This window comes from Bolinopsis microptera, chromosome 6, assembly GCF_026151205.1.
Source record: "Bolinopsis microptera isolate Bmic1 chromosome 6, MBARI_Bmic_1.0, whole genome shotgun sequence".
NCBI lineage: Eukaryota > Metazoa > Ctenophora > Tentaculata > Lobata > Bolinopsidae > Bolinopsis > Bolinopsis microptera.
This window is the reverse complement of record NC_087077.1, coordinates 14,269,645-14,282,224: the sequence shown is the minus strand read 5'-3', so window position 1 is coordinate 14,282,224 and position 12,580 is coordinate 14,269,645. Positions and strand designations below refer to the sequence as shown.

The window sequence follows — 12,580 nt, the reverse complement described above, 5'->3', positions numbered from 1 at the left end:
AATTTTTTTAAATCACTGTTGCAATATCTAAGATAGCCCCTTAGGACGCAGGACACCAAATTTCATCAAAAAATTCGAATGTTTAGAGTGGTTGGGTTGATATGGGTTAAGCAGTACTCTCTAACAGTAACACACATTTAACGACTACAGCGCTATATCAATAGCGAACAGTTTGACTGATTGCGGATTCCGAAGAACGATTACTGTTGTTTCCGAGCAACTGTTAATACCTTAAGTTTAACATGTCGCTAACTTTGAATGTTGATACCTTGGGTTCAACATATTGATATTGTTCAACATATCACGTAAGTTCAACGTATCACTAACGTTCAACATATAATTAATGTTGATACCCTGAGTTGAACATATCGCTTATGCTGATACCCTGAATTGAACATATCGCTAATGCTGATACCCTGAATTGAACATATCGCTAATGCTGATACCCTGGGTTGAACATATCGCTAATGGAGGGGTACCGTTACACCGTTACTCTGGTTAAAAGCCATTATGCCATATTGGGGAGTATATTAGTGCGGCGAGCGCTAAACCATCTCGTGATCAAATACGCTTGCTTCAATCACAGCATTTAAACACACTGTCTCGCTCGTAGCTTGCTCAGGTTCAATCATCTGGTCATTTTATTTAAGGGAAACAGTTAGAGGCCTCTTTTTTTTCTTCAATTGACCAATCAGGTTTCGAATTGGTTTCGCATTTTTGTGGGAATCGGCGAATGTTTAAAGGATGCCTGTTTTGTTCATTGATATCAATCTTTCAACGATTTCATGAACTCAGATGATAATAATACCTCATCTACCCACATATCATAGCCCTCAAGAGCACGCGGGTAGCCTGAAATGAAAATATTGCAATATTCTGATATTACCAAGCAGGCAACTGAGTACTGACTCTCATGTCACCTTCGGTCAAATACTGGCCTCTCAGTGGTCACCATCCAATGTCTTCTAACCGCTGATTGGCTCTTGGTGTTCAGTTTTGGAGAATTTTGATTGGTTGGTATTTGCCTGCTCCTGTCTTCTGATTGGCTGTTCAGACGCGTTAGCCCGGCAGGAGGTATTGATTGGTTTTCTAGCGGTACACGTATGACACTAATATAAAGCTGGTCCCGCCTGCGCCAATCTACTGCGAGTGTTGTCCGCGGCCAGCCAATCTGCTTTCTTCTGGTAATCACGTGCTCTTTAATCCATCTTATACGCAAGCTCTGCAAGATTAGATTGATAGCACATCGGTTTGTGATTGGTCGGACTCCATGGTTACCAGTCCTCCGATTGGTCGGTTGCCTGGTGATTTTTCTCACGTGATTAAGTTTGTGTTATCAGACATCATTGAGAAGCGACTGTATGGGCTTCTTTGTGTGCATTATATTTTACACATTAGCTATAGATACTCCTTACTCGGTTTTGGTAGCTGTTGCGAAACTATTCAGCCTACAATCTAATCAACAGTCCAGTCTGGAATCCAGCTTATGGCCCAGTCCTTATTTATTATCTTATGATTGATATCCCTTTTTTTGAGCTGCTGCGTGTTTCATAGCACGTCAATCCAGCCATTCCATCTCAATAATTCACTGAAATAATGTCAATATTATGTTACAGCTAACTAACTTTAATCTTTAATGTTGCTTGGGCGGGGCAAGCCCACGCCCCAGCTCCCAGCCCATACTGTCTCAACTTTCAACTGTACAACGTTCATATGAATAGTAATGAATCTACTGGGCGTCAAAGTGATTCTGACTACAACTTATACTGCTGTTTTTATTCGATGTATATTTTCCCTTTTTTATTTGAGGTATGAATGTTCTTAGTTTCACTTTGTATGGAGTCAATTTCAGTACAGTTTGGGCGGACCATATTGGGAAATAAAATCACGTTCAAATAATCAACGTTGTGGTCACCCCTAAAGATTGTTAGAATTAGTTTGTGAGCAGTCGAAACGCCACACAGCACATTACACTTGTTCACCTATTTTGTTTAGATCTAAGTTATGATTATGAAAAACTTCTTCAAGAAGCTCACTCCTTACAGCAACTACAAGGTAATTAAATCGAGCACCTCTTTTACATCCGGCACAAGAGAGAGTTTAGTTGCTGAGTTCAGTTAAAAGGTTTTTAAATTAGAGAGTTGGTGGGTGGGTGGAGTAGAGATCACTTAAATAAAGGTTACTTTATGATTTAATGTTGAATTTGAAAGATATAATCATTTCCGCCATAAAAATTACAAGGTGGATGCCACCGACGCGATCCTTGAGCACAAATTTTCAAATAAAGTACGAGCAGATGCTTCCTTGTAACTGCGTTTCACTTTAACTTACCAGTCTCTCTTCAGAACTACGATCCGGCGCTAACAGCAGACCAAGACGATGTGTTCTCGGAGAGTCCCAGCACGGCACGGAACAGCGTCATAGAGAACAGACACGATTACGTGCAGGATTACTTGGTGCCCGATCAGTACAGTGTGGACGAGGGAAATGGCACAGACTCGAGCCAGGACCAAGGGTTAGTCTTTCACTTTCACTTTTAGCTTCATTCTTGTTTAGTGCACGCCTCTTTTACTGCACAATCCTCAAAATCTACCCTTAAGTATATATATTATACCGGTTAACCGGTCTTCAATCGCTTAACTACCTCCCCTTACCTCAGGTATGTGAAGATGGGGAACGGGAGTGACTACGCAGACCTCGAACAACAACCAGAGTACTCGAACGCAGACACTTTGTTAGAGGGAGAACTGACGCAGTCCCTTCTAGAACATTCCAAACAATCCAGCAAGAACAACAAGAACAAATTCCCTTACAATAGGTACCATTTTCTCGAGTTTTACGTTTAAGTTAACTGACAATGGTTGAGTAGATGAACTAACAAGTTAACACATTAATTGGTTGAAATTCAGCCCACCAACCAGCTGATGACCATTTCTAACACTTCCTCTCTCTCCAGATCACCCTCACCTCGCCCCGCCAAACACCTCAGTCCTAAACCACCGAGGAACGCTCAGAGCAGTCCCCGAGTTGGCCGGATACGGGACGACGGCTACTCCAGTTTAAAGGAGCCATTGTCCGACGTCAGCGTGCCCCTCACGGGCGAAGGCTCTACAGAGAACCTGTAACCGAGATAAGGTGGACGGGACGTGGAAACTGTGTCCTTTTTGATCATCTGTCCAGTTTAGACCATCCAATCGGAGATCGTCGTCAACCTGAGATCTGAGATAACGATATGTATTGCGTGATACGTCACGCAATAAGCGTGATACGTCACACCACGAGCATGCTCTTTGCAGTGGCTGAGGTGCCTCAGAGGATTGCTGCCGTTACTATCGAGCATTATAAGTCAAAGTTGTTGCACTGAAGTGGTGGTAAACGTGAAAGAGTTAAATTTAACGAGAGCGAACTTGACCGTTTCTTATATGTTTTAAACTTCTTGTCTAACGTTCAATATGTTTTATTTCTCTTTGTGGACCAGTGGAAAGAAGTTGATGATAATAATACGTCGTCCAAAGATTCGCCGACACAACTTTTCTTATAAAATCAAAAGACTTTAATTAATACATTTAAACTTGATATTGTAACCAACTTATTTTTATCCGCCCCCGGACCGCATTTGAATTTTCCTTTAATTTCAAATCTAACTGTTCTCTCACACGATCATGTTTCCATATAATATATTGTTATTCCGTTTCATGTTCACAGTTTTGTTGTTATAATATCCTCTCTGTTATTTTCCCCATAGTATTTGTCACAGATGGTGTTGGTTGTAATTACGAAACGGAGCATCTATTTATTCTCATGCTGTAAGTAATAACTCATTTTCTGTTAACTATTATAATTACTTAAAGTATTTTACCGTTGATTAATGAGTGCTCTGTTTCAGTCCAGTTGAGAATTTACATCCCCGTTAATTAATAAACTCGACTACAATGGAGGAATTGGTGATAACTGGTTTATTTGGGACAGCGACAGCCGATTCGTTTTGATTTCTAGATTCTGCAAAATGATTGGTGAACAACTGTCGCTCACGAAAACAAACCAGCATCATATACCCACCCGTAGTCAAGTCCATAAAAGGCTTTATTTTAAATTATTGTAAATATTGAAGGAGTCAGTGGAGAGAAATTTTGTAATGGAGGGTTGGGTTAGAGGCATCAGCCTTCCACCTTACCTTCACCCTTTATTTGGAACTCTTCTTTCAAGCAACTAATATTGCTACCCTAATTATATAATTATGCAGTCACAATAACTGATCTTAGAGCAGCCGAAACTTGAAAGAAGGGTACCTTTTTTTTCTTGTAATTTATTTCTGGCATATCTTTTGATAATTGAAATCTTTTCACCATTTTGATATTCACTCCGATTTTACTAGTGACCACGTAACGAAAGTAACTAGAAAGCAGGGCGTTACTTTGTATCCAGGGCGTTACTAAGTAACCAGGGCATAACTTAGTTACTTAGCTGTACCTAGTAACCATCTAGATGATCGCGAGTGGAGTGACTAACTATAATTTGATATTTTTGTACATACGTTTGGGTAAGACTGAGAAGCTCAATGGTAAGCACAACTTGCCGAGAGTTTTAAGTCTAGGATTAGGTGTACAGATACTGTCGTGATCCTTGATTCAAATTATTTTAAACTTCGATCATCGAGTCTGCCAATTTATTATCATACCGGGAATTGAAAGTGTTAAATTAATCGTTGTGAATCAAAAGTAGTCTGATTAAATGTAACAATCGATATTTTTGATATGGTCGTCACTATAAAGTTGGTTCGAGACGTTTCACTAATTTTAAGTTTCTGAGATGTTTCTCTTAAAGTTAATTTTTATTTTGATTTTTATTGAATTGCTATTGCAATAGTAATTATGTCATTTACCAAATAATCCTCGCATTTTCAATTTTACCCCGCTTTATTTTAAGTGATTGGTTGTGTAACTTGTCAGCACAGCTTGCAATCTACAAATTTACAGTTAGAGTTCCACTATGTGTCATGATATCGATTATTATACATCTCTTTGCGAGCTTGGGGCTCTTGTGTCTGTGCATTTCACCGGCTACATTCATTGCATAGTGCATTATGCAATGCGGCCAGCGGCCTTACGCGGTGACTGGTGAGCCTGTCCCTTGTATCACGTCGTGACCCCCATTGTCATTTCACTTAGTATCAGGGTGAAAGTCATGATACAACCGCGCGGCGGGCCTACAACGTGAGGCAACCTGTCCCTATGCACGGCGCTCTTTTCGAGATACTGTCATGTATAGTATACGTGAGAGAAGCGAGCAATATAATAATATAATAGACTAGCAAGCAAGCTAAAATGCGGCCCGGTCCAAAACCATTAAGATTATCAATTATACTTATAGTTTACAATATAGAGGGTTATAATTATAATTAAATTATCTTATTAAGCTTTCTTTGCTCTAACATTAATTAGGAAACATAACAATATTAAAACGAATCCCGCCTGTTAAACCAATAAGTCGCCTAAATAGGAAATAACTGCAAGTGCTCTACTCCATATATAATACTCGCCACTTGTTTATAAAAATCAAAATCTGATGTCAAACCTTTTCTTCTCTTACACTCATTAGTCGAAGCATTAAACTTTGGAGATGAGCATGAGGGACGAGAGTGCAGGTATTCATATTCATCTTATCAGTATCACCGATCGTAACACGTAACCAAACATGTTGATTGACGATGTCAACCCTTCAACTTCAAGATCGTTAACGGATACTCTTGTAGCGCGATGCACTACTGGGTCGCGCGCGCATCAAATAATGCTTCTCGCAACCACAGATGCAGATCGGCGATATGCGAAGGATTGACATCGTGAATCAACGGATACTAGTAGTGATCTGGGTGCTGTACAATATCGATATCCTATTTATTCTGCACAGTTGTCACATGAGTCAAAATATGACCATTTGATTGGTTTTCAGCGTCATATCACGCGGCTGTATGTCTTCTGATTGGTTAAAGTTGATCACGTGGATTGCTTATAACTTGATGTGTAATGTTGATTTATATAGAGCCAGAGGTCAGCTGACGTAGGGAAACGGTCGCGTGACTCGCCTTGCTGTGTAATGTCGGTTTATATAGAGTTAGAGGTCAGCTGATGTAGGAAACAATCACGTGACTTTCGCGATAACTTTGAATGTCATAAGTACACTCGTAATTGTGATTATGCAGCAGTCCGGCAAAATATGACCATTTGATTGGTTTTCAGCGTCATATCACGCGGCTGTATGTCTTCTGATTGGTTAAAGTTGATCACGTGGATTGCTTATAACTTGATGTGTAATGTTGATTTATATAGAGCCAGAGGTCAGCTGACGTAAGGAAACGGCCGCGTGACTCGCCTTGGGAGCTTATTATATATAATCACTACTGCACTCTCATGCGGCTTCTATATTAATATAGAAAGTGATACAGTGTCACATGCAACTATAAGTATAATGTTTGGATCGGTTTCTCCTAAAGATTTCTCTTTGCAAGGAAAAGTGAGAGATGAGACAACTAGCTTAACAGACGAGCACTTTAATAAGTAAGAGACCAATGCTTATATCTTTTATTTTACAGTCACACTCACATCACACGCAAATTCACATTTAGTTTCACAAGCATGGGAGCTCACCTGGTCCAACGAGCTTGGTATTTATAATCACTTATACTGCCATAAGTACACTCGTAATTTTGATTATGCAGCAGTCCGGTTGGGGCCTCAGACTAGTGAGTTAACGGTAACTTTCCTCTGCGGGAACATGTGGGTTCGAATCCCGCCTGGTCTACTTCCCCGAAGGACTGCTTTTGTTACGATAACCGTTATAACTAACGTTAATCGGTTACAGGTATTTAAGAAACTACAATAGTTTAATCATATTAAAACGTAACCACAAACCTTCACCATATTATGTCTACAACATACTTTTCGGAAATATTTAATGATTCATGTTCTATTCGGACAGTCTCTAGATATAAATAAAACACCGATATGTCTATATAAATATTATAAATACGAAATAATAAATAGTTCACCGGCCGCTCTCGTAGACGACCCTGCCGTTTCTCTGTATTTCGCCGGCCCAAAGGTGATCCGACATCGTCTGTATGCCCTGTTAAAGATAATAACTTGTAATTTGAATACAAATGGAATTGTTTATAAATATTTTGGAAGAAATTTGATTCAATTAAAACAGCTGAAAATATATAAGACGCCACTAGTCAAACTTATCACTATAATGTCTGGATATATTTGACTCCTTTTCAAAATTACAGCATGCAAAAACTAGGCTATAAACACTACGAAAAGGAGCGTGCAAAACCCATTTTTAATAAACTAAAAATTCTAACGGTTCAAAACTTATTCAAATACTACTGTATTTCAGAATTCTCTAAGATTATAAAGTATCACTGCCCATACTCTCTTTATGAGGCCATCAACATCTCAAACCGTGCAACAAGTTTAACGGTTATTCTTCTAAACAAATCTAATACTTTCTTGTTTAATGCAGCCAAGCTTTGGAATATTGTTTATAAAAATAATCCTTACCTCAAGCAATTACCTAGAAACTTCCATTAACCTGATAAAGCTGAGAACCAAAGCACTATTACTACAATCACAGGCAGCTGACTTAAAAGATACTTGGACTCCAAGCAATTTTAAATTACAGTAATTGCAGCGGCACATACCTACTTACTATTACTATCATGATTGTGCTATAAGCTGAAAAGCTCTTAGATCTAGATCTATTTTGGGCGTTTTTAACGATTTATCTTATATCACAAATTTTTCATCAAATCAAATTTATAACTGATAATTTATTCGATTGTTTAATTTATTTGATTTTTATATTGATATTTTTATTGTTGAATGAAGTTAAATTTTTTTTTTTTTTTTAAAACAAATAAACTTTTACAACGCAGGGACTTGGAGTATAAACGACCAAGTTCGCATAAATGCTTATCCAACCAAGAATTTAGGAGGCAAGGGTGGGTGCGTAAACTACATGGTCTGCACTCTCCGATCCTGTACCACCCTGGATTCTTTTTGACGTATTTTTGTTAAAGGTATATGTACCTTCTAGCCACTCTATTGCTACTCCAAGTCCCCTTAGATTTCTGGTATAAAGGTCCTGATAGTTATATATAAAATATTATTTTGTTTGCTTTAATTGATACTAAATAAAATTGTTGTTTTCCTGAAATTGTTGTTATCCTGAGCTAATAGACTTGCTCTTGGCTTTCCCCGCTATGTGTTCATGTGGAGTGTGGCACACTACAGCAAAACGCATTCTTCCTAGATCAAGAGCATCGTGAGGAGTGTAGAATTATTCCACACATTAAGACATGCTTATAGCTTTCATAATATGAAATTTGAGTAAAATTATACCATATAAGGATTTAATGGTTCTTGAAGTGTTTTTACATTACAGGTTCGGGTCACATAATTCAACTGCACCACTAATCACCAACAACTATGCTTTGTAAAATACAAGGAAAGATTTTATAATTTCTCCCTATATATATATAACTTTTGCATTTAGTATTGTAGGAGGAAGGTGTCATCTGTTCAATTGGTGGCTCCTGCAGAACACCTGCTCGGATGGTTTACTGATTGACTATCAAGTAGAAAGAGTCGACGATCATCCTCATGTTACAGTATAACCGTACATAGGAATAAAAGTATGATCAAGTTGACTAGTAGTGTAGACAAGTGTATCCCTTCGAGCAGGTGTTCTGCTTGGAATCATCAATTGAACAGGTGCCAACTTCCTTCTATTGTTAAATTGACTAGTATCGTGGACAAGTGTACCCCGTCATACAGATGCTCCTTTTCTTTTGTTTTCTGTGAAGTAATTCAGTGTCAATGAATATGTCTGTTTACTCTAGTAGCAGAGTGTAGTTGAGTGTGCACTTCGATATCTACGATTGCCACAAAGAATCATTTAATTAATTGTGATTGTGTGGTGCTCACTTCACACAGCAGAAGTCGTTAAATGTATAGTGTACACGTTCACGTATAATTAAATCAGTTGTCTATCGGCATTATGAACATCTGGTTCGAGGCGACCTTTGTACAATGTACTGATAAAGTGATATAATGACTTATGTGCTAGCTAAATTTAACTAGAGTGTACAGTTTTGGACAACACCCGGAACGTATCTTACACTACTACTTGGCGTTCAGTTGTGTGTTGCGTAAAATTTGTCTCTACTTCACCTAATTATTATTCAATTTAATGTTAAGTGTACTGTTTTTAATTCTTTTGACTGTAGTCGGTCACGTAACACTGACTGTTTTATATGAAATCTAATTTATAAAGAACACTCTCAGAATGGTTACTCTACAGCCTCAAGAATAATACGTCATTGTATAGCCGTAACATCTGTGTAATGTATTTGACAACAATTCAATCTCTTATCTAGACTTGTCTATATATTTTCTACTTTCTTTAATTATATCAGATCTCCATCAGGTAGTATACTAAGTACTGAATACTGAATGAATACTGAATGAATACTGAACGAATACTGAATACTGAATGAATACTGAATGAATATTTAATACTGAATGAATACTGAATAAATACTGAATGAATACTGAATGATTACTGAATGAATACTGAATGAATACTGAATGAATACTGAATGAAGACTGAATAAATACAGAATACTGAATGAATACTGAATGAATACTGAATGAATACTGAATGAATACTGAATGAATACTGAATGAATACTGAATAAATACTGAATGAATACTGAATAAATACTGAATGAATACTGAATAAATACTGAATGAATACTGAATGAATACTGATTGAATACTGAATGAATACTGAATAAATACTGAACGAATACTGAATGAATACTGAATACTGAACGAATACTGAATGAATACTGAATACTGAACGAATACTGAACGAATATCGAATGAATACTGAATGAATACTGAATGAATACTGAATACTGAATGAATCCTGAATACTGAATGAATACTGATTGAATACTGAATGAATACTGAATGAATACTGAATACTGAATACTGCATAATGAATACGCAATACTCAATACTCAATACTAATAAATTCGATGTTTGATGGAAACACCTCCATTGTTATACCTTATGCTATCATGCACGATCGTGACATGACGTTATATTTTATAACAATAATGTATTATTTTAAACTATAATGTAGACAATGAAACACATGTTTAGATTTTCGAAGATAACTTTAAATAAACTTTATTCATCAGCTCTATATTCAAAATCCTAATCAATAACTATCAACGTTTGGCTTTAAAGTTCAAAAATCTTCCGGACGATAATTTTATGCAAGTTTAAGCATCTTCTTGAGAATATTCACGTTCTCATTCATTAGTTTGTTGACGTCAGATAGACTACTAGTCGTGATAACTGCATCTAAAAAAGCTCGTTCTTCCATACTGAAAATCGTAGCAATGTCTTGTCCACAGTCAATGAGATGCTGCTCAAACTTCTCAAACAGATCCGTCTTCATTATGTAAGAGAATAAAAAGTCTATACATTTGTCTTCCTCCTTGCACAATTTACTTTGTAACAGGATGTTTAGAGTTTTGAGTAATTTTGATATTTTAACCTGTACTTTCAGTTCAGTATTACACTTTCAGTTCAGTATTACACTAATTGCATACGTTGCTCTTTTCTTACTCTCTTATCTTAGTGCTTATCTCTGTTGATTGTAACGTGCAGCTACAGTGGTTTGTGTATCACCGTGTTACACGACCATGACCATCCCGCCCAGCGAGTATGGTGAAAAGGAGATCAACATGTTAAGGGGTGACTCAGTTGAACTTCTCAGCAAGGCTATGTACGAGATGGAGATCACAGCAATGAAGCAACTATCCCCTTCGTGCGTGAAGAAGATGACCAAGAACACTGCGTGTGACTTGTTGCACGATGCATTAAGATATTTAGAGGAGTTCACTGGTGTCGTATCCACGGACTACAAGATGGCCTCAAACTCAGTTAAACATCTTATGTTCGAGACACAGGAGACCATCATTAAGCTGCAGTCAGAACTACTAGCCTGCAAAAATGAACAGTTGGAATCGTTGCAGACGTCAGTTAAATCGTCAGTCGGAGAGTCTGTCAAGGCTGAATTCAAATCCTTCAGCTCGGTATTACAGGCGAATTGTCCAGAATCTCAGAAGCCTGTCAGTTCTGAAATGATCAAGAAAGCTGTGAAAACTGTGGTACAGGAGGAAGACCGAAACAAAAATCTGATGATTTTTGGTTTATCGGAGCAGGACAATGAGGAGCTCAGCACCGTGGTCAGTGAAGTGTTCTCAGCAATCGGAGAGAAACCCAGAATCGAAGCTAGTAGAGTCGGAAAGCTCAAACCTGGCAAGGCTGTGAGACCAGTTAAAGTGACTGCGGCAAGTGCAACAATTGTTAATCAGATTCTCGCTAAATCGAGAAACCTGCGAGCAACGGAAAAGTTTAAAACTGTTTTTATCAGCCCAGATCGATCTCCAGAACAGAGAGCCAAGTGTTGTAGGGTCATTTTGGCATTTTCCAAAATAACTATTTTGATCATAATCTAACCCTTTATTACAACAATGAATAGAAAGGACCGAAAAGAAGGAAGTGGAGAGAGGAGAATACAGAGATAAGACGAAGGGACGCGCAGAGGAGATCGCGAGAAGTGGAGCCCTAATGACAAGGAACTCGATGGACGGTTTAGATTCTTATATAGATTGGCGTTGGGTTTTATATTTTAAGTTTATATGCATGACAGTATTATAGTCCAGTATTTAAGGGTAGTATTTTAGGGCATATATTTTTGTACGACATTTAGTACAGCAGGGTAGTGCAGAGAGTTTAGTTTAACACCTCTGTTTTAGTTACAAGGAGGATAGTTAAAGATATTGTTAAGAGCAGAGAGTTTTAGGGAAACAGAAAGTTTATTTTAACATCTCTGTTTTGGTTATCAGAGGGTTCAATTTTACACCTCTGTTTTGGCTATAGCAGGATAGTTAAGGAAATATTTAGCACATAGAGTTTTGGACGAGCAGAGAGTTTATTTTAACATCTCTGTTTTGGTTATCAGAGAGTTCAATTTTACACCTCTGTTATGATTATTGGAAGGATTGTTTAGGAAATTGTTTATAGATTGCTCGGAAGAGTGGGAGATTGTTAATACTTTCGGGGGATACTTAAGAGTGGAGATATTGAAGGGATGTTACACTTTTTGATTTGAGAAAAACTGATTTTGCAGTTAAAGTTCACAGTTAAAGAACTATTCGAATTATTGACATATTATTTGAGGAACTCTGAGATATTGTAATTACAATTCTTAAACGGTTTATTCAAATTAAGGTATTTTCCCTTGTCACCTTGCAGAACAAAAAATAAAGGAAAAGAGCCTTTTATCAACTGGAGCCTGATTAATCAATTGGTCAATACCCTCGAAGAGAATTGAGCATAGATGACTAACGATAGTGACAAGGAAGAAAAGGCTGCAGCAGCGGCTGCAGCAGAAGAGGAGTTGGAGAAAATCAAAACTGAACGAGAGAAAATCAGAACCG

At 37.7% G+C, this 12,580-nt stretch overlaps 1 protein-coding gene across 2 annotated transcripts in view; it reads left to right on the top strand.

The window, feature by feature from the left end:
- LOC134816485 (epidermal growth factor receptor-like) overlaps nucleotides 1-4,889 on the top strand; it is a 62,600-nt gene extending 57,711 nt beyond the window's left edge. For both annotated transcript variants that reach the window (XM_063825346.1, XM_063825345.1), the window contains 3 exons: nucleotides 2,346-2,515; nucleotides 2,660-2,818; nucleotides 2,957-4,889. In XM_063825346.1, the coding sequence (XP_063681416.1) occupies nucleotides 2,346-2,515; nucleotides 2,660-2,818; nucleotides 2,957-3,125 (498 nt within the window). In that variant the 3' untranslated portion in view covers nucleotides 3,126-4,889. The remainder of the gene's footprint in view (nucleotides 1-2,345; nucleotides 2,516-2,659; nucleotides 2,819-2,956) is intronic.
- The last annotated feature ends 7,691 nt before the right edge of the window (nucleotides 4,890-12,580 follow it).